This window comes from Cydia amplana, chromosome Z, assembly GCF_948474715.1.
Source record: "Cydia amplana chromosome Z, ilCydAmpl1.1, whole genome shotgun sequence".
NCBI lineage: Eukaryota > Metazoa > Arthropoda > Insecta > Lepidoptera > Tortricidae > Cydia > Cydia amplana.
In genome coordinates this window covers 26,946,587-26,970,790 of record NC_086096.1, presented here as the reverse complement: position 1 = coordinate 26,970,790, position 24,204 = coordinate 26,946,587, and the positions used below count along the sequence as shown (strand labels likewise).

General features: G+C 35.4%; 1 protein-coding gene across 3 annotated transcripts in view; it reads left to right on the top strand.

The window, feature by feature from the left end:
- The window catches only part of LOC134661371 (E3 SUMO-protein ligase RanBP2-like), a 54,510-nt gene that overhangs the window by 182 nt on the left and 30,124 nt on the right, over nt 1-24,204 (top strand). For all 3 annotated transcript variants that reach the window (XM_063517411.1, XM_063517412.1, XM_063517410.1), the window contains exon 2: nt 70-295. In XM_063517411.1, coding sequence (XP_063373481.1) covers nt 70-295 — 226 coding nt within the window. The remainder of the gene's footprint in view (nt 1-69; nt 296-24,204) is intronic.

The window sequence follows — 24,204 nt, the reverse complement described above, 5'->3', positions numbered from 1 at the left end:
GGTTCCGTCAACGGACGGGATTATGATGTTTCAAGTGACGTGTATTTGACTAGGATTTTTATATTTCAGTTTACTTCTCGGGGCTATTCAATTGGGCGGCTGTATTTTGAAGTGGGGGATTATGTTAACTGCCGCAGATATGTGGAACAATACCTACATGTACACAGCTCGAACGCAGCAGCACATGCCCTCCACGGACAAGCATTGCAGAAGTTAGGAAAGATGAAAAAAGCATTGGAGGAGTTTAAAACATCATATGAACTATGTCCCACCCAGAACAGTTTAGTCTTGAACAGTAAGTACTACGAGTGTGTTTGCAAAGAATTATTATTTATGATTATTTTTCATTATGCTCATCAATGACAACCTAAGCTTCAGGCAATATTATTTTATGATGCATTATTTTTTGGCTTTGGTTCTTGATATTTTATATTGCCTTAGATTTTATTTACATCTATATGTCTCATATGATAAGTAGAGTCAAAACCCAGTTTTCTCCATTGTTATATGTAACAAATGTGTGCCGTGCAGATTATTTGAAGTAGGATATCATTATCCTATTAAAAAATTAATGATACAGACTACCACTTATCTGAAGTGGTAAGTAAAAAGCATACCCCGCAACGGAGCTAGCAAAACCGTAGTAAATGACAGTTTTGTGTCAGGGTTGGCGATTATGATGAACCATTTTGCTTTAACTTTATTGTATGTAAGATTAATAAAATTGATCGAGAACCCTGTTGACCCTCTTCCGATATAACTCGGTTTAATTTACTGTCAAATAATATAAATTAACAAATCAATGTCAATATTAGATGCGTTTCAATGTAGGTATCTGTTATTTTGTTTATAAAATCACTTTTTTTTTCACATTTCTTTCAAATATTAACATGGAATTTTCATTGCTTGAAAATATTGGTGTGTTTGAAAACAAAGAAAAAATATTTTTTGTAAGTACTTTAGTTTATGCGTAGTAGTGATAACCCTGACGTACAACTGCTACAGATTTGCTAGCTCGGTTGCGAGGTATGGTAAAAAGATATTGTTTAACAATAAACAGCCATAATATGTTTTTACTAAGCAGCTTGTTATTAGGCCTAGAGCTGTTTGTGAGCAGTGTTTGTGAGTGATTATAATGTTATGTAATTATCATACCCCGCAACGGAGCTAGCAAAACCGTAGCATATGACAGTTTTGTGTCAGGGTTGGCGATTCTGATGAACCATTTTGCTTTAACTTTATTGTATGTAAGATTAATAAAATTGATCGAGAACCTTGTTGACCCTCTTCCGATATAACCCGGTTTAATTTACCATCAAAATAATATAAATTAACAGGTCAATGTCAATATTAGATGCGTTTCAATGTATCTGTTATTTTGTTTATAAAATCACGTTTTTTTACGCATTTCTTTCAAATATTACCATGGAATTTTCACTGCTTGAAAATATTGGTGTGTTTGAAAACAAAGAAAAAATATTTTTTGTACTTTAGTTTATGCGTAGTAGTGATAACCCTGACGTACAACTGCTACAGATTTGCTAGCTCGGTTGCGAGGTATGGTAATTATTCATTAAATACTGCAATTAAATTTAATCCCAAAATTTAGCTACTTTCCACCAGAAAACATCATGCAAACACAGTCAACACACAAATCTTAAAGTTATGTGGTAGACTTATAGTATGCTGTGCTTTTGTTAGTTTTAATTGGGTTGTTATATCAATTTATCATTCTGTAAAGATTATGAGAAATAAGAAAATCATGAAAATTCTTAAGGGACTATGCAAAATACATGTTATAAACAGAAAATCATATTAATTATGACAAAACTAATAATAATGAGTTCCAGAGACTGGCAAATTATGTGGGAAATCATATGAAACATTGGGTTTTATTGTGGTTATTCATTCTTTAGCTAAGACATAACCTAAGATAAGACCTGATCACTATGATCAGTACATTTGTTTAACATTTCATATTTTATGGGAAGGAGGAGGTTTTCAATAGTCTCATTTTGTGGGATTTATTTTGATTTAGGAGCTTTCCTTGATTTTGAGACTATATCTAAACTGTTATTTTATTTTAAAGGGTACATATAGGTGGTCTCATTGTCATGTCATGATCCTAGAGAAAACATGCGAATTCTTAAAATATTAAATCACATCTTTACTGATTTGTGATTCAGTAATTCATGCATTTGTTTGCTTGCATTGGTTCTGTTTTTGTTCAAATGATATTATAGGCCTATTAATAACTTTATACATTTACCGTTTACCTTGATGCAGAGATTAGCAGCCGGATCGGGGCTGCGGCTGCAGCTTTTGGCAAGTTAGACCACAAGGTCCTCAGCTCACACGACTTAAAACTGGCCACTAAAATATCCGTGTATATGGCAGTCGTGCTGCCCAACCTTCTATACTCCGCTGAAACGTGGACCGTTTATCGCCGCCATATTCGCATGCTGGATCGATTCCACCTCAGATGCCTACGCAAGATACTGAAGATCCGATGGTCTGATCGTGTTCGGAATACCGAAGTGCTGCGTAGAGCAAATGTGGGTGGTATCGAGGTATACCTCATGCGACGTCAGCTTCGGTGGTGCGGTCACGTTTCGCGGATGAACGACCAGCGTGTGGCTAAGCGCATCTTTTATTCCGAGCTTGAGGAGGGCAGGCGGAAACAGGGCGGCCAATTCCTCAGGTACAAAGATGTGCTTAAGCGGCACATGAAAAAGTGTCGTATAGAGCCCGCGCGATGGGAGCAGCAGGCAGCCACACGAGCGGAATGGCGGTCTGCAATAAATGCCAAAGTAACTGAATATGAATCGCGACGGTGCTTGGAGCTGGATGCCAAGCGCGACGAAATAAAAGCCAGACCACCTGCGGCAATACATTATAATTACACAAATGGTGTGCTCGCATGCCCGCAATGTTCTCGAACTTTTTGTAACAAGATCGGCTACGTCAGCCACTTGCGAGCACACCAGAGGCAGCAACGGAGTTGAAGCAGTCGCCGTGGCCGAATCGGCCGTGGAGTCATTACTATTACATTTACCGTTTGCGTCAAATCCGGTAGTTCTAATTTTTTGCAGACATGTTTATGATGTTGGCCCAATGAATAATCCAAGTTTATGACCTGGAGTGCGGAACGCAACTTTGTCAGAAATCGAAAAAACTGCCAAGATTTTTTTTATTTGGGCGGTTTTTAAAGGACTAGTTTATTATAGTACCTTTTCAAGTCGTTTTTATGGAAGACTAAATGTAAATGTGCTACAATAGGAGATTGAATCAGGTGATGCCACTTGACACAATTGTTCCTAAGGTCTAACAAAGCTGGCCCGATATCCAAGAGAACGTACCGTGCCTATACCCCAAAAAGGGGGAGAATGAGCTGCTCCCCAGGTCCAATCTATGCTATATTTCTTCCTGCTCTTAGCAACTAGGGCTAGTTATATAATATATATTATCATTTTCATTTCAACAAAGTTACTGGATTATATTACACAAAGTGTAACAGGTCCAACCACTATCAATATTTAAAAAAACCGGATTAGTGCGAATCGGACAAGCCCGCCGAGGGTTCCGTACTTTTTTAGTATTTGTTGTTATACCGGCAACAGAAATACATCATCTATGAAAATTTCAAGATAGAGAGTGGAGTCTTAGTAATAGGGACCGTTTTTAGCCTTTGGGTACGCAACCCTAAAAACTGGCCAAGTGCGAGTAGGACTCGCGCACGGAGGGTTCCGCACCATCAACAAAAAATAGAGCAAAAAAATCGTGTTTGTTGTATGGGAGCCCCTCTTAAATATTTATTTTTAGTATTTCTTGTTATAGCGGCAACAGAGATACATCATTTGTGAAAATTTCAACTGTCTAGCTATTGCGGTTCATGAGATACAGCCTGGTGACAGACGGACGGACAGACGGACAGCGAAGTCTATAGGATAGGGCCCCGTTTTTTACCCTTTGGGTATGGAACCCTAAAAACGGATGGATGATAGGGCTCAGAATTACGGTGAATATTCATAAACAAAATTTCTATAAACTGGAGCTGGTAATAAATATCCTCATTTCTTTTAGTTTTAAAAGTAAATCAATGGCTATGCTATGCGAATGCTAATACTAATGTTTTGAACTTTAGTTATATGGTTGAATCAACGTTTTAGCGTCACTCATTGCCAGGGTTACATACTCCTGTGTCACTCTTTAAACCCTGGTAATCATAATTTTAATATCATATGTGTATGCAATGCAAATTAGGGAAGGTTTTAGAAATTCAGTGTGGTCGTGGCCTACATTAAGGTGACGGTAGAGGTGGGTAAATTTTCAGATTCTGTCATTTTACCCCATTTCACACAAGCGCACTTCACGCACACTACCTCACTTTACTGGGACAGGTCACTGACCCATCAAGTTTTTTTTTAAGATAGCGTTTTGAGTTTAGTGGCCTCCTTTTAGGAAAAGCGTTCCATTGAAAGAAGAAAGAGAAACAATACATTTAATCTTGCTTTCCTTGTCTGTTCATGTCACACGTGACGTATTTAATTTCTAATAATTCATTTGGTTGTTGACAATTTTCTACATTATGGCTTTGTCGAGATACGCGTTTTCTAAAGTTAAACCGAATAAAACCAGTTGTCATTAAGTCGGATGTAAAATTTTATTTACTACTCTATACGACTTTTCATAAGGCTCAAAATCAATTAAATGAGAATTTAAATAAATAAAGTTCCGGCAGGGTGCAAAATTTAATTAAGGCGGACAAAATAAAATTTGAAAATATATGGAAACAGTGTTGGCTAATGTACCCCTAATATCTTTACCGATTTACTTTTATGTGGTATATTCGCCTTTTGTTTCACTATTAAATTAATACAATTAAAATAAAAAATATTATACCGGTATTCCACCGGTATTATTTCAGTGCTGAAGCGATTAGAGTAAGACCAAAGAAAGTCTGCAGCGCTAGATTAAAAGTAGTTTTTAAAAATCAGTATACGACAACACCACAGAAAATGGATTAAATAGTCTTGATACTTGTGAAATTTCTACCATATTTACCGTCTAGAACAGCAATAGAACTTGCTATGTAAACAAAAGTTACTAGTAAATTGACATTCACTGTCAATTTTAGTATGGCGGTTTGTTTACATAGTTAGCAAGTTCTATAGAATGACACTTTAGATGTAACTATTAATATGTAGACATATACTAATATTGATAAATAATATTGGGAGAATGTGACATTTGGCTTCATCAAAATTAATAAGCTTTTGTAATATCCGCGACGGCGGTAAATAGGTACAGAGGGCCTACCGCGAACACCGAAGTTCTCAATATGCGAGCATCTTTCTCTTTTACTCCCATTAAGGCGTAATTAGGTTGACAGAGAAATTGCCCGCAATTTGCGAACTAAAGTTTTCGGAAAAACGAAATAAACCATTAAAACAATACCTAAACATATATTGAAAATAAATTTTAGCTTTAACTAGTAGGTACCCATGCCGTGAGCATAAGCATGGAGGTTGTGGGTTCGAGCTCAAAACCCGGCTAGTACCAACGAGTTTCTCGAAATGTTAGAGGAAGTTCATAAGTATGCCTATACCTATTAGGTGTGTTCAATTTGCTGTGAAACCTTAGTCTAAACCAATATTATATTATCTAAGTAGGTACATATGGTGAAGTATTAAGATGTTTCATTCCACTTACCCGTCATCAACTCCAAATTTTGTAAACATTGTCGTTTTTCAGCTTGAATCGCCTCGTGCTGACTTTTTACAAGTGTAAAATTATTCGTCATGCGGCAAAGTAACTCCCGCACGCCGGTTTTGTAAGGTTTCACCATGTTTATTCCGTTCATCACAAAACACAACGAATATTTAAACGATTTTGACAAACACATACCATAGTGCATGACGTTTACTGACTGCTAAAAAACATTGCCATATGTAGTTTTTTAATTCGATGTCAAATTATTGCGCTGCAGACTTTCTTTGGTTTGACTCTATCTTCGATCGTAGCCTTGATAATGTAGGTGTTGATAGTTACTTACGGCGGTAGGAGCGGCAATGAACCCCGTGCAGAGTAGAACGTGAGGTGCGTTGGGATAAGTGCATATATCTACTTATAATTAGACCCCGGATTCTTGTCGCGATCACGTGACAAAAGGGTGATTTGGGGAGTAAATGCAATGGTAGAACAAGATAATACTTAAATTATAAGATAACATAAAAAAGTACGTCATATTTTTTTGGTATACAATTATTTCGTCCCACAGGAAATGGTATATATAATATGTGTATATATTAGAATTAACTATTATCAATGATAATAGTTATCTTATAATTTAAGTATTATCTTGTTCTACCATTCCATTTACTCCCCAAATCACCCTTTTGTCACGTGATCGCGACAAGAATCCGGGGTCTACTTATAATTCTTTGGCTGGTTGGTAACCCTCTATATTTTATTTTTTGTTTTACTGTTATTAGGTTAAGGGAGTTTTAGGGAGTGAAAAAAAAATGATTTTCGTTTTATGCGCTCGCGTGATTGCCGATGGATTATAATTAGACAAAAGAACTTGTTTTCCACGCATCGAATGTAGATCCCTATGACACTTCCTCCAAGTCTTCTCCAATAATGTTTATACCGTATTTTAATTACCTACCTTAAATGTTACATTTCTAAATATTTTTTTTGTGCTATACATACTTCAAAAAAATCGCTGGAGGCCTAGCGGTAAGAGCGTGCGAATTGCAATTCCGGCTCGTACCAATGAGTTTTTCGGAACTTATGTACGAAATATCATTTGATATTTACCAGTCGCTTTTCGGTGAAGGAAAACATCGTGAGAAAACCGGACTAATCCCAATAAGAGCCTAGTTTACCCCCTATGGGTTGGAAGGTCAGATGGCAGTCGCTTTCATAAAAATTAGTGCCCACGCCAATTTATGGGATTAATTGCCAAGCGGACCCCAGGCTCCCATGAGCCGTGTCAAAATGCCGGGACAACGCGAGGAAGATGATGATGATGTGACACATACTTCCAAAAAAATCTACAAATATTTTACGTGACAACTGCTTATAAGTAAATATTATGTAGGTACACTTATAAAGTATAAAGTTGAAAATATCTTATAGGTACATAATATAAAAACCGATCATGTACGAGTAGGATTCACTATGGGTTCCACAGTTACACATTTTTATTGCATATTTTTTGTTTAAGACCAACTCACCTATTATAGGACAATATATAAATGCAAGTGTCCTGACTGACTGACTGACTGACTGATTCATCAACGCAGAGCCGAAACTACAAAAGCTAGAAAGTTGAAATTTGCACACTAGGTTGCATTTATAAAGTGTACAAGAGATAAGAAGCGATTTTGAAAAATTCAACCCCTAAGGGGGTTAAAAAGGGGATGAAAGGTTGTATGGGGTACAAGTTTTATTTTAAGCTAGGAATTTAAAACTTTGTAAAAATGTATTATATTAAAAAACAAGAAAACTAATTTCAGCGTTTTTGAAAATTCATCCCCCAAGGTGGTGAAAAAGGGGTTGAAAGTTTGTATGGAGATCAAATATTTTTGTGAGTGTGGGACTTGAAACTTTGTATATGGGGATATTCTTATATGACAAGAAAAGTAATTTCAGCGTTTTTGAAAATTCATCCCCTAACAGGGTTAAAAAGGGGTTGAAAGATTGAATCCATTACAAATGCTTTGAAACTTCTTAGAAAGGCATAATAGCCGATTACAAAATAAAGTAAATGCGACGTTTTTGGAAATTCAACCCCTAAGGGGGTTAAAAAGGGGATGAAAGTTCGTCTTGGGGTGCAAATTTCATTTTAAGCTAGGAACTTGAAACTTTGCAAATAGATATTAAATTTAAATACAAGAAAACTAATTTCAGCGTTTTTGAAAATTCATCCCCTAAGGTGGTGAAAAAAGGGTTGAAAGTTTGTATGGATATCAAACATTTTTTCGAGCGCGGGACTTGAATCTTTGTATTTGGGGATATTATTAAAAGACAAGAAAAGTAATTTCAGCCTTTTGTAAAATTCATCCCCTAACAGGGTTAAAAAGAGGTTGAAAGTTTGTATGTGGTTCAAATTTTATTTTAAGCTAGGTACTTGAAAGTCCGTAAAAAGATATATTATTAAAATACAAAAAAAATACTTTCAGCGTTTTAGAAAATTCATCCCCTAAGGTGGTGAAAAAAGGGTTGAAAGTTTGTATGGAGATCAAATATTTTTGTGAGTGTGGGACTTGAAACTTTGTATATGGGGATATTATTATATGACAAGAAAAGTAATTTCAGCGTTTTTGAAAATTCATCCCCTAACAGGGTTAAAAAGGGGTTGAAAGATTGAATCCATTACAAATGCTTTGAAACTTCTTAGAAAGGCATAATAGCCGATTACAAAATAAAGTAAATGCGACGTTTTTGGAAATTCAACCCCTAAGGGGGTTAAAAAGGGGATGAAAGTTCGTCTTGGGGTGCAAATTTCATTTTAAGCTAGGAACTTGAAACTTTGCAAATAGATATTAAATTTAAATACAAGAAAACTAATTTCAGCGTTTTTGAAAATTCATCCCCTAAGGTGGTGAAAAAAGGGTTGAAATTTTGTATGGATATCAAACATTTTTTCGAGCGCGGGACTTGAATCTTTGTATTTGGGGATGTTAATAAAAGACAAGAAAAGTAATTTCAGCCTTTTGTAAAATTCATCCCCTAACAGGGTTAAAAAGAGGTTGAAAGTTTGTATGTGGTTCAAATTTTATTTTAAGCTAGGTACTTGAAAGTTCGTAAAAAGATATATTATTAAAATACAAGAAAAATAATTTCAGCGTTTTTGAAAATTCATCCCCTAAGGTGGTGAAAAAAGGGTTGAAAGTTTGTATGGATATCAAACATTTTTTCGAGCGCGGGACTGGAATCTTTGTATTTGGGGATATTATTAATAGACAGGATAAGTAATTTCAGCGTTTTGTAAAATTCATCCCCTAACAGGGTTAAAAAGAGGTTGAAAGTTTGTATGTGGTTCAAATTTTATTTTAAGCTAGGTACTTGAAAGTTCGTAAAAAGATATATTATTAAAATGCAAGAAAACTAATTTCAGCGTTTTTGAAAGTTCATCCCCTAAGGTGGTGAAAAAAGGGTTGAAAGTTTGTATGGATATCAAACATTTTTTCGAGCGCGGGACTGGAATCTTTGTATTTGGGGATATAATGAAAAGACAAGAAAAGTGATTTCAGCGTTTTGTAAAATTCATCCCCTAACAGGGTTAAAAAGAGGTTGAAAGTTTGTATGTGGTTCAAATTTTATTTTAAGCTAGGTACTTGAAAGTTCGTAAAAAGATATATTATTAAAATACAAGAAAACAAATTTCTGCGTTTTTGAAAATTCATCCCGTAAAGTGGTAAAAAAGGGGTTAAAAGTTTGAATCCATAACAAATGCTTTGAAACTTCTTAGAAAGGCATGATAGCCGATTACAAAATAAGGTAATTGCAACGTTTTTGGAAGTTCAAACCCCTAAGGGATTTAAAAAGGAGATGAAAGTTCGTCTTGGGGTGCAAATTTTATTTTAAGGTAGGAACTTGAAAATTTGCAAAAAGATATTAAATTTAAACACAAGAAAACTAATTTCAGTGTTTTTGAAAATTCATCCCCCTAAGGTGACGAAAAAGGGGTTGAAAGTTTGTATGGATATCAAACATTTTTTCGAGCGCGGGACTTGAATCTTTGTATTTGAGGATATTATTAGAAGATAATACAAGTAATTTCAGCGTTTTGTAAAATTCATCCCCTAACAGGTTTAAAAAGGGGTTGAAAGTTTGTACAGGGTACAAATTTTATTTTAAGCTAGGAACTTGAAACTTCATAAAAAGGTATTAAAACGAAAAAAAAAAATTTCAGCGTTTTTGAAAATTTATATCTCAAGGTGGTGAAAAAGGGGTTGAAATTTTGTATGGAGTTCAAACATTTTTGTGAGAACGGGCTTGAATCTTTGTACAGAGGCATATTATTAGAATACAAGAAAAGTGATTTCAGCGTTTTTAAAAATTCATGCCATAAAATGGTTAAAAAGGGGTTGAAAGTTTGAATCCATTACAAATGCTTTGAAACTTCTTAGAAAGGCATAATAGCCGATTACAAAAAAAGCTATGGGACGTTTTTTGGAAATTCAACCCCTAAGGGGGTTAAAAAGGGGATGAAAGTTTGTCTTGGGGTTCAAATTTTATTGTAAGCTAGGAACTTGAAACTTCGTAAAAAGGTATTATAATAAAAGAGAAGAAAACTAATTTCAGCGTTTTGGAAAATTCATCCCTCAAGGTGGTGAAAAAGGGGTTGAAAGTTTGTATGCACATCAAATATTTTTTTGAGTGCGGGACTTGAATCTTTGTACAAGGGCATACTATAAGAAGGGTAAATCCACGGTGACTCACGTTACTTTGTAGTCACTATTCCTAACAATCTTGTCGTATATTTGAGATCAAGAGCTTTCTACGTCGAAAACTTGATAATAATATCACAGAGTACATTACTGCGAATCATTTATCGAAGTACTTTTTCTCCATCAAATTATAAAAATTGGAGAAAAGTGGAAAATAACTCCATGACTCACGTTACAAGAAATGGACACGGAGTTTTACGCCTTTTGTGTTTATTGATTTCCCTTTGATTATTGAATGAATTAGTTTTAACAAAATAACAAAACAATGACATAAATATGCAAGCTTCTTTAATAGTTAACCAAATGAAATCAAAGATACACCCTTATTTAAATAAAATATAAAACCTTACGAACTCACGTTACAGCGATTTCGTGAATCACGTTACTTGCGACTACCTAGAATATTTTGATATTTTTTATCATTTCTAGCAAACAAATAGCATATTTTTTACTTATTATTATTAGAATTAGAACTTTTCTGATACGTTATTTAGCTCTACCCAAAGCTTGGCGATTAATTAACATCGAAGATGAGGATGCAATTGAACTATCTAAGGCTCTTGCTTATTCAGCTTTTTTCTTTGATCTATATGTTTTTCAACTCTTTTTCTGTTTTTTTCTCTTTCATCCTTTATAAATTGGTTTTTCTTTTTTTGAGTCATGTTATCTAGCAACTTCTTCTTTTGCCTGATTTTTTTGGCGGCAAGCCTATGTTTTTTCTTATACTCTTCGTACTTTCCGTCGTCTTTCAGCTTCTGTCTTCTTCTTTTTGCCCTTTCTGCCGCTGATAGAGGCATTGTAGCTACAATATACATTCAAATATTTAGTTACTCGCTTTACAGTTGCAACAACGCGATTCACTGTGACTCACGTTACAAGTATCTCAAGTCATGTATTTCTATAAAATAACACTTATGCGGAGAAATAAACCGCGAGAATGACACCATCTAAGCCCAATCATACACATAGTTCAATATAAGTTCGTTTGTCCAAAGTTTCAGTACAGTAAATGAAAAATATTGTTTTTTACGTTACTCACGTTACTCAACGACATACAATTTTCATTCACCTCTTACATATTTTTCTTTCGACTTATGATAATTGTAATCAAAGTAACGCGTGAATAATTTAATAGACAACAGATAAATAAAGGTTACTTACCTCTTCTTTGCGTAAAAATCAATTAAAGTCGTAATATTTATAATCACTTATTTTACGTTCGTAGTTGATTCCGCAAGCAGCACTTACAATGTCGGAAATTATGACAACCGTTGACTTATTATTGACTTAAGGTTATAAAATTTGTTCTGCTACCCTCATTTGATTATTCTACATTCAAACACATTCTAAATTCAATAGTTTATTTTTTCGTTGTCATGTCCGAGTTACGCGGAAAGACCCAGAATACAAGAAAAGTAATTTCAGCGTTTTTAAAAATTCATCCCTTGAAAGGGATTAAATAGGGGTTGAAAGTTTGTATGGAGATCAAAAATTTTTTTTTAGTGCGGGACTTGAATCTTTGTATAAAGGCATATTATTAGAATACAAGAAAAGTTATTTCAGCGTTATTGAAAATTCATCCCCGAAGGTGGTGAAAAAGGGGTTGAAAGTTTGTATGGAGATCAAACATTTTTGTGTGCGGGACTTGAATCTTTGTATAAAGACATATTATTAGAATACAAGAAAAGTAATTTCGGCATTGTTGAAAATTCTTCCCTCAAGTTGGTAAAAAAGGGGTTGAAAATTTGTATGGAGGTCAAACATTTTTTTGAGTGCGGGGCTTGAATCGTTGTATAAAGGCATATTATTATAATACATAATAAGTAATTTCAGCTTTTTTAAAAATTCATCCCCTAAAAGGTTTAAGAAGGGGTTGAAAGTTGGTAGAGAGTTCAAATTTTATTTAAAGCTAGGAACTTCAAACTTCGTAAATAGGTAGTTAGGTAGTAGGTTTTACTAAATAGTGGACTTGAAAATATGCTGGGGGTTGAGAGGGATTATATCGAGAACAATTTTATTCAGTTAGGGGCTTGAAACTTCGTAGCCAGGTTGTGTATAATAATTAACAAATGATTAACTGCAGTCCCTACTGCTATCGTTTTCTGCATAATGTTCTAAGCTAATATAGAATATATAACCAACAATATACAAATCCACGCGTACGAAGTCGCGGGCAACAGCTAGTAGGACATAGGTCTTCCATTAATTTTTTGGCGTTGAACTATTTTTTGTATATGTATTTATGTAATACAATTCTGAGTTAGGTTATGGTACATTTTTGCTCACCTACTTATAATTATGTATTATATCTGATATGTCACATGATACCAAAAATCGCCGCAAAGTTAAAAGTTCATTTATTTACGTTACTCATCTTCGGATCACCGACTTACTACTTCCTTACAAGTCGGCACAAGAACGTCTTAGCGGCGGCGTAAGTGCTAGGTAATTTCGTCATTACCTATAACGAAATCGTCTAGATCCAGAAAAGTCGGCCAAGTTACTGTTTATTAAATATAACGCACCTATATTCTTACTCAAATACTAAACGTTTCGTTTTTTTTTTAAATAAAAAATACTAAAAATGTAATATTTGACGTTTTATAAGTACCTAATCTTGACATCCGCATCCGCATCCGCATCCGCGGATGTGAGCCTTTAAATATCCGCATCCGCATCCGCATCCGCGGATGTCAAAAAATCTGCATCCGCAACATCCCTGATTTGTACCACTCATTTTGTTAATTTGTCGCAGTACTTCGTACCGCAAAAATGTCTTACTTCACTCCTCTATTCATTTTACTTGATTCTAAAATTATCTTCCTCCTAAAAGTTCTATTCTTAACCTCCAGAATTGCACTCCAATTAAATGTTACTATTTATTTATTTATAAAGGAAGTGATGAATACATAAATATGTATATACATTAAATATTTTTGTCGCCGTTGGAATTAATGAAATAGTCGACGCTAAAAATATGCTAGTACCTCACCTCATTTGAAGTAAGACATTGTAACACCTCATTTTAGAAAATGAGGTACTCATACAAACTCATTTTAAATTTATGTCCTACCCATCACTAGATCTTATAAGGGAGATTATTTTCCTTGAGTGAATGGTATGCATTTACCCCAATGCACCTCACGTTCCACGCGGCGCGGCGTAATCTGGCCCCTATTTCACCACGGTGACAGGTACGACAAAAACATCACTGTTATTGACGCCATAGGCATCCATGGACTACAGTTACCGCTAACACTGATTTAAACTTTCGCGATTTTTACACATTATTAAATTGTACAACGGAACCGCAAAACGTTCAAGCGGATAAACAAGACCAAGTGCGGGTAGTTCGAAAAACTCGCGCGGTTAGAAGATGCTGATGTCAACTTAAGCCAGTCTTCTCCGAGACCACGGGGACAACGCCGTCCTCGAAACGTCGGAGGTAAATCTTAAAACTTAGATACGCGATTAAGTCCCGTTGTACAATTTAATAATACAGTTACCGCTTACCATCGGGCGGACCGTATTCGTGTTTGCCACCGTCATTGTACCTATTATTAAAAAAAAACTTTATTATATCGGATAAAACAGACATTTCTCTCGCAAAAAAATCTTGTGACAACTGTCACAAGATTTTTCAAAGAATTTTCGGTAAGTCTTGACAGGAAATGAGTTCTGTGTCGCAATTTCGATACAGTTGCCGTGTTTCTTGTGACAATTGTCATTAGCTTCGCAAAATAAGATTTTTTTAGTGGCAATATAATGGAGTTTATTTATTTATTAAAATGTTGGTGGCAAACAAGCACATCGCCCGTCCGATGGTAAGCGGTTACCGTAGCCTATGGAGGCCTGTGACGTCAGCAACAGTGATGTCGACAACTGTCGCACCTGTCACCGTGGTCGTGGTGAAATAGGGGCCAGTAAGTACCTAATAATCGCAGTGGTCTTAAGTGTCACAGACCCTACTGGCGCTTAAGTCCTTTATGACAATTTCTGCCTATTTTAAATTGTTCAAAAAAAAAAGAAACCGAATAATTATATCGGACTACCGAATTTTCACGAAAATCAGTTGAGAAATGTGATATGCAAAGGAGAAGAATTCGGACATACGAAAGCATTTTTGCCCAAGTTGAAACGGAGACCTTCGCCAACGCTCGGTCAATGATGGTTTAGGTAGAGCTAGCTGCAGAGAAAAGGTACCACCCCTGCATACAATTATCTATCTGGTCGTACCTTTTCTCTGCAGCTGACTGTACACCTATAAAAATGGTTGTCCCTGCTGTAATTTTATACCGGTACCGTACTTTGTATTTCAACCGGTATAGTTTTACCTTCAAAACGAACCGGTATTGATAAATAATAACGGTACCATACCGCTTATACCGTAAAGAAAGCATGATGCAGTCTCTGCTTTGCACAATTATTGTGTGGACAAAATTCTTATAATCACCGAAACATACATACCTACGCACATAATGTCATTGAAATAAAACATTGTTATTTTATAGTAAATTTATATAATACTCGATATATACACATAACAATAACCAGACCGCAGCGGTATTAGCCTGTAAGCTTCATCTCTTGTCTCCAAATCCGCAAAAACTAGTTAGTACTAAATGCTGGTCTTGCTGTTATTTTATTCTTGAAGATTATGGCTTGTTTCTTGATTATTGAGAACAGCACGTAATCGCACACATATAGACGGAACGAACGGCAACAAAGTAGGTGTAGACACTAAGACTTTCAGGTATTAAACGAATTACGCTTCGTATTAATAGGTAAGTAATATTTAAATGAATATATAATATTCTCTAACGTAAATACAAGATTACAATTGACATCAAATGTCATTGACGTACAGAAGTCATATACTTTTTTTTAATGACGCAAAATTGATACCAGCATAATGAAAATCAATCCCAATCAGTAAAACGAGTCTTTAAACTTTTTTCATTTTAAGCGGGTTTTGAAGGAACAAGTTACTTAAATTCTATTGTAATCGTATTGTTTTAGGATAGTTTACTGCTGTTTTCGATCGTTACGACCTGTAAATAACAACAAATCAAATTTTAAATAAATTTATTTACCCTATTTTTTGAAATACAATTTATCTACTGGTATACATTTTCGTAAGCGTATATGATGAAATGTCTAAATAATGTCAAAAACGAGCTACGACGACGTACACGTCTGCTTCGATCCAAGGCCAGCGGCCATCTGACTCGAAGAAGAATTTTGAGTGATGTCGTCAATGTATGGAAATTGTACGAAAGTTTACATTTGGGATTGAATTTCTGTGTTGTATTTGTGAGTAAAAATATAAGTACGAGGGGTATTCAAAATATTCTCGGTATGAGAATGAAAACAAACAAGTACGAAAAGTTTGATATTTTTATTTTTCAATATACTCCCCCCCTATGTTCATACACTTAAAAGATCGATCAATTATTTTTTTTAATCCCTCGTAAAAATATTTTTTATCTTTCGTGTAAAAATGCTCCTCCACTGCCGCCTTCAATGCTTCATCGTCAGAAAATTTATTTCCACGCAGATCCTTTTTAAGATTGGGGAGCAAAAAGAAGTCGCTGGGGGCTAAGTCCGGACTATACGGTGGGTGAGTAACAGTTTTAAACCCACGTTCAACAATAGCTGCCTTGGCAATATGAGCAGTATGGACGGGGGCGTTGTCATGCAGAAGCAGAATACCTTTGGTTAACTTTCCTCGCCTCTTTTCTTTAATTACATCCTTTAATTGACGTAGAATGTTAGCGTAGTACTGTCCTGTGATATTTACACCTTTTTCTTTATAATCGATTAGTAATACTCCTTCACAATCCCAAAATATCGTGGCCATGACCTTGCCAGCTGAAGGGATGACCTTCAACTTCTTGGGATGAGCTGAACCCTTAATGTGCCACTGCATGGACTCTTGTTTACTCTCTGGGTCATAATGATGAACCCAGGTTTCATCTCCAGTAACTATTCTTTGCAGCACCTCATCAGGATTTTCACCGCACAGGTCAATAAAATCGGAACAACAAGCTACACGCATGTCTTTTTGAAGCCGAGTCAGCATTCGCGGAACCCATCTTGCACTTACTTTTGACATATTAAGATGGTCATGTATAATATCATGTACGGTACCAATAGAGAGATTGGTTACTTGTGCTATAGATTTTACCTTCACTCGACCATCTTCCAATATAAGTTTTTCCACTTTATCAATATTTTCTTGTGAAGTAGCTACTACAGGCCGGCCAGGTCTAGGGTCATCTTCAATACTCTCCCTTCCGCGTTTAAACTCGCTTGACCACTTTTGAATGGTAGATAAAGAAGGAGCAGACTCACGGTAAACACAATCCATTTCCTCTTTTATGGTTTTTTGATTTTTACCCTGTTTTGTCAAGAATTTTATCACGCATCGATGTTCTAATTTAGTTAACATTGTCAATTCGCACAGGATGTTCATGTTTGTTCAGCAATTGCAGAAAAACAAAAGACTATCTCGGTTCGAATTATACTTTTTTTTAATGTCAATGAATAGACCTTAGCGGCCAGTAACGAAAGAAATTTTAGAAGAGGTCGTAAGATATCAATACCGAGAATATTTTGAACGCCCCTCGTAGATAATAATTTGCTAGTTTAGTTATCTAGCTTTCAAAATCACACAACAACTCAATTACTGTTAAAGGCAAAACTGTAATGCGTGTTGCTCAAACGGAACTCCATATTTTGATTTTTGGATACTTTTAGTGTCGATTTGTAGAGAATTACAGCAAATAAAAAATATTATGCCGTGAAGAGCCGGTACACGGCTTCTTCGTGAACAAATTTACGTATAATTTAATGCAGTTATTAAACATTTCTTGAACAAATTGATTGCACAAAGTGAGCTCTAAATCGAAAACGTCATATACCGTCCCCTTAAGGCGACGGTAGAGGTGGGTAAATTTTCAGATTCTGTCAATTTACCCCACTTCACGCACACTATACCTCACTTTACTGGGACAGGCCATTGACCGGTGACTGAATATATATAGACATCGCTCTCCATACAAAAATGCCTTCCAAAAATGACCCCAGCCACACTGACACTGACAGCTATTCCTTCTCTATGGATATGTCCCACCAGCTTTTAATTATATCCAATAAACAATTTCCCGCTACTAAAAAAAAGTTATGATTGGTCAATATAAGTTTTGATTGGCTATAACAAAATTCTATACGTCAAACCATGGTCAAACATCTTGCGCGAGTTGCGCGGCGTTACAAAATTTTTGCGTTGTCAAACCTTACAAGGATGATACGAACCATGAGGGAACCAATTCTTAAAATTATTATTTTGACGCGTATTTATTGTTAAGATTATGCATGTCTATACTTTATATATGTTTTTCTACTCCAGCACTTAAATGTGTCAATTAAATGACTGACAGTGATATCTAAAGCAATGTCATTTGAATGCTTTGTCTATAGGCTCATAAGATGACTGCTAGCAGTCATCTTATGAGTATAATACAACTGCTTTATTTTTTTTAAAGATACAAGTTCCGATCATCTTGATTGAAAGAGGTATGTTTTCATTTACAATAATAACTCTTTTTTTTTTTAAATAATAACTCTTTTTTTTTTTAAATAATAACTCAATTTTTTTAAATAATAACTCTTTTTTTTTAATAATAACTCTTTTTTTTTTTAATAATAACTTTTTTTTTTTGCTGCAGCTGTCATAGAAAAAGTAATGTATGCAACAGCTCATAATTGGTTCTTAAAATTCTTGGGTCTTTTTTTACAAAACTCGACTACGTCTCGTTTTGTAACTTCGACCCTTGAATTTTAAGAACCCTTATCACTGTTGCATAAACTACTAATATCGGTCCATCCAAAAGTTTTAATATATTATTAATGCGTAGTATGTATTTTGGAACAGTGTCGTCAGTATATACATACATAATACAGACTTTTATAAAATGCCAGTGGTCGTTTCCCAATTTTCTTTAAAACACTTCGGTAGGTAGGTATCGTTAAAATGATATACAACATCGTCACTTTATTAATTGGGTACTTTACTTAAAATAAATTATTTCACACCGTGCGCGAAATAAAGCACAAGATAATTATTAGAAAAACATAGACAGCAGTTATTTTTAAATACTATTTCTATTTAATAAAATTGATTGAAATATAAAAAGTAGGTGAGTTGACCGTGACGTCACTACACACGTTTTCATATAAATTCCATATTAGAAAATCGTTTTGACAGTTCTAAAAAAGAAGCTGATTTGACTAGTAGGAAAGTAGCCAATTATAGTATTGACACTATTTACATCCGGTGTCCTCACGTGCCCTTATTGTGCGCGGGGGTTCACCCCGAAAATCCCATGCAGCGTGCGCCAGCGTGCAGCGCCGAGCAAACTAAGAGTCGTAGTGGTCGCCATGGTCGAAAACGGCCGGAAGGATCATCTTCATCACATTATTGACCAGTACGGATATGATGGTCGTTCTTGTCTACGTGACAGCGTGATAAAACGGTGTCCGTCACTTTCTTTCCCACGGTGTTAAACAGTGACAGTTATTTTATCACGTGGATAAAGATGGATAAAGCTATCCATAATAGGCTGGCAGGGTTCTAGTTCACCCCCCAACTGAGTTAGTGGTTGAGGGGGTAGCTCAGTAATTTTTATTTTACATAAAAACAAATATTCGGAGTTGCTTGTTGCTTTAAACTAAAATGAATAGCCAACTTGCTAATTACATATGTTGCATAACGCTATCCCCATTCTGCAACCCGGTATCAAAAAGGCATAAGTCATTATGCAACTAGTATAGAGTTACGACATTTGGGTTAGCGTATTAGTCTAGAACAGTCTGTTAATTTAAATAATTATTTATCCTGATCAGGAATTACACTTACGCAAACCAATTAATTCCATCCTTTTTATTATGTTTTACTGAATGGTTGCGGCACCATTTTACCGCACAAGAAGGCATTTTATTTGGCTATCGGAATTAATTATTCTATATGTAGATCGGTCAAATCTTACAAAAAAATCTCCTAAAAAAACATTGCGTGATGTAGTTCTATATTTTTGTGTATGTTGTTTGGAGTCCTTGGAGGAATGTGACACTATGTTTTGCAAGCAAAAAAAAGTTGTGCTCCCTTCGTAATATGCAAAAGACTGCAAAAATTTCGGACTTTTTTCAGTTTTTGCACTTTTATTATAAAACTATGGGTTTTTGGTCAAAGCTTGCTATGTAATGTTGAAAGAACATTAACTATGGAACAATTTAAGCCCATTTACAGCGTCGTATGTCAAATAGTTCATGAGATATGGAACTTTAAAAAAAGGGTATTTTTTTCCTTAGAATGAAATTTTTAGTTTTTCCTATATTTCAGGACAAATATCGGCACAACCGCTCATGCTATGAGATATATTACGTGAATAAAGTTGTAGCAAATTTAATTACCTTTCATTTAAGTGCAAGAAAGGGTCAGTAAGTTCTACAGTTCTCTAGTTATGGTAAAAAAATTAAATTGCTATAATGAGGAAGGCAACTAATGTATTGTTTAAGGCATTGTCAAATCCCTACAAAAGGCAGTACCATCGACGAGAGTGCTATCTACGCTTTTACCAGCCTTCTCCGATAGCAGCAGAGCGATGTTAGAGATCAACCATTTTTAAAATGCACTCTCCTCTTACGAGTAAGCACTTCATTCATTCAGTAATGAAATCAAGATACAAACTGTAGTTTGGCTTGTTTTTCGGCTCCACTTTTTGGTCATAGCCATTGATTGTAGTCCACGATACCGATTCTTATTTAAGAATTAGTTTTGGTTTTGATCTTGTTTTGATACGACCTTGACGATAGTTCACAGTGATTGGCGTGGTGTTGGCGAAAAGCACTGAGATCACTGGAAGTCGTGTCGTTAGATGTCTAGCTGTCGCTTCTTGGTGCTCTTGAGTGTACTGTGAGTCGTGTTAATACAAGATCGCGATAATATCCTAACCCCAACAAATTGATACATCAGAATCAGCTACCATTACCCACACTAGGTATATGTTTGTGCTATAGGCATGTCTGTATGTGACTCAGACTTGTCAAGTTACCATTATATTATAACTTCTTCAGTGGTTTACCGTATTTACACGCAATATTGCAAATTCTTTTCCAATGGCTGTTAAGGCTAAAATCTATGTAGAGCTACTGCTCAGTGAGTTGTCACCATAAATACTTATTTCAGTCTTTATTGTATAAATGTAGTTATAGTCTGGACCAATTCAAAAATAAAAATAATTGGAAAATGATTGGACCATAGAATTAGATGAACAAGAACAACTGTCAATCTTCAAAAGTGTGACCAAAAATGAAATGCAAGTGTGTGCGTAAATTGTCTATGTGAGATCAAAAATAGTGATGTCAAGTTACAACATATTAATAATCTGTCGATGTTTGATTGCTTTATCGACTACTTTTTCAAATGTGTTATTTTAAACGCAAAAATTCTACGACATTAAGACGTATAAATAACACTTGCACTGCGTGTGCTATCAAAATCCTTGCAGATTTATCTTAATGTAACTCTTACTGTGTTGGAAAGTGAAGTTTAAATTTATTGCTAAACATGAGCACCTTCCAAAAGGTATTATTATTATTATTATTAAAGCTTTATTTTGTTCCATAAATTTTTAACAGTTTTGTGTATTATATTATTTGACATGAATGATAGTTTTATATGGACCCCGTTTGGGTAAAAGCCTCCAACCCATGCCATTTTACTCGATCTTTGGCTGACTCCATCCAGCTTGCACCTGCGACCTTATGAATGTCTTCTGCCCAGCGCCTTCGTGGCTTGCCTGGTTTCCTTTTTCCTTGTGCTATAGGCCCCGGCCATGTTGTTGTTTTAAGTGTCCATCTTTTATCATTAAATCTAGCAATGTGGCCTGCCCATTTCCATTTTAGTCTCAGTGCACGTTGAAGGGAATCTGTGAGTTTTGTTCTCTTTCTTATATCTTCGTTTCTTACTTTGTGTATTTTCCTTAAATGTAGTAGACTTCTTTCCATTGAGCGCTGACACACTGCAATTTTATGTTTTATTTTGTTGGTGAAAGTCCATGTTTGGCTTCCATAAGTTAGGCTAGGCAAAATGCATGTATCCATTATAGTTTTCTTTAGTTTTAGGTGGTAATCCCCTTTCAATATTTCTTTTTGTGCCCAGAACTTTTTCCAACTGCAGTTGACCCTTCTGTCTATTTCCTCCTCGTTACTGTCTGCGTTAAAGGATACTCGTTTTCCCAGGTATATATACTCATTGACATATTCTATGAGATTTTCTGATACCTGTAAAAGGTATAACATTCGTTATTATTTCAAGTCGGTTATAAAAGCTAATATCTTAATGATGTCTTGTGAAGAAATAATTACATAGCTATTGATATACCGACAAGTTATCGATACTGTCATATGAACATTTTGTCAAGCCCTAGCGTAAAGTAACAGATTATGTTTTTACACAAAATATTTTAAATTATAGACTAATATGATAAAATATTAGCACACAAAGGAAGAAAAACTTATAATGAACTGTATAAACCGGCTTCTTACACTTTTTACGCTGTTAATTTGACAAAATATCGTTATGAAAATGTCGCTCGGAATACCATAAATCCTCTGAAATGAGTATTTGCTTGGATTATTTGGCCCTGTGACACTGCAACCCGGCACACTACAAGACATTTATTTAATACTTTTCGTCCTAATCCGTGTATATTTTTCAATTTGAAAATTACCGTGATACGCTCTTGGCCGTCAGCGGCCGTCGTCAAACTCAAAAGTGGTTACGTTTTCTCATTGGTAGTCCGACTCTTTCGCACTCATGGGATGTTCATATACGTGATGGCTTCCCTTTCGCACACTTAAGCTGTCTGTCAAGCGCGAGCGGATTCTAGGTCTGTGGATTGAACTAATTTGTCAATAGAAAATACGGCAAATACACATAATTTTTTGAGTTACAAATTAGATAGTTAAGTATAACTAAAATTTTGTAAATTATTTGGCATAGTACAGCTATCTTAATTCGCGTAATTCGGCGCGTTCAAAATATTCTCGGTATTGATATCTTACGACCTCTTCTAAAATTTCTTTCGTTACTGGCCGCTAAGGTTTATTCATTGACATTAAAAAAAAGTATAATTCGAACCGAGATGGTCTTTTGTTTTTCTGCAATTGCTGAACAAACATGAACATCATGTGCGAATTGACAATGTTAACTAAATTAGAACATCGATGCGTGATAAAATTCTTGACAAAACAGGGTAAAAATCAAAAAACCATAAAAGAGGAAATGGATTGTGTTTACCGTGAGTCTGCTCCTTCTTTATCTACCATTCAAAAGTGGTCAAGCGAGTTTAAACGCGGAAGGGAGAGTATTGAAGATGACCCTAGACCTGGCCGGCCTGCAGTAGCTACTTCACAAGAAAATATTGATAAAGTGGAAAAACTTATATTGGAAGATGGTCGAGTGAAGGTAAAATCTATAGCACAAGTAACCAATCTCTCTATTGGTACCGTACATGATATTATACATGACCATCTTAATATGTCAAAAGTAAGTGCAAGATGGGTTCCGCGAATGCTGACTCGGCTTCAAAAAGACATGCGTGTAGCTTGTTGTTCCGATTTTATTGACCTGTGCGGTGAAAATCCTGATGAGGTGCTGCAAAGAATAGTTACTGGAGATGAAACCTGGGTTCATCATTATGACCCAGAGGGTAAACAAGAGTCCATGCAGTGGCACATTAAGGGTTCAGCTCATCCCAAGAAGTTCAAGGTCATCCCTTCAGCTGGCAAGGTCATGGCCACGATATTTAGGGATTGTGAAGGAGTATTACTAATCGATTATAAAGAAAAAGGTGTAAATATCACAGGACAGTACTACGCTAACATTCTACGTCAATTAAAGGATGTAATTAAAGAAAAGAGGCGAGGAAAGTTAACCAAAGGTATTCTGCTTCTGCATGACAACGCCCCCGTCCATACTGCTCATATTGCCAAGGCAGCTATTGTTGAATGTGGGTTTAAAACTGTTACTCACCCACCGTATAGTCCGGACTTAGCCCTCAGCGACTTCTTTTTGCTCCCCAATCTTAAAAAGGATCTGCGTGGAAATAAATTTTCTGACGATGAAGCATTGAAGGCGGCAGTGGAGGAGCATTTTTACACGAAAGATAAAAAATATTTTTACGAGGGATTAAAAAAAATAATTGATCGATCTTTTAAGTGTATGAACATAGGGGGGGAGTATATTGAAAAATAAAAATATCAAACTTTTCGTACTTGTTTGTTTTCATTCTCATACCGAGAATATTTTGAATACCCCTCGTATCTATACCTTATTGAATAAAAACTAGTACATAAGTGTTTCCTTTAGTTCTTCTTCTATTCCCGATTTGGTTTGTCAATGTATACACCTATGTATCTAGTTAAGACTCGTAGTAATAGGATATTGCTAGTTAAAACCCGTGGATTATAACACAAACGTATACCTAGAGTGGGTAATGGTAGCTGATTCTGTAGGGCTAAGATGGCCGGCTCTTTATCATTTGTCACCATGGCTGTCACGTTCTAACAAATATGTAAGTGCGAAAGTGACGCATGGCATGACAGGTGATAAAAATGCGACCATGATAGCTGGTCTGATGTATCAATTGTTTGTTTAATTCTATGACAATTAGAT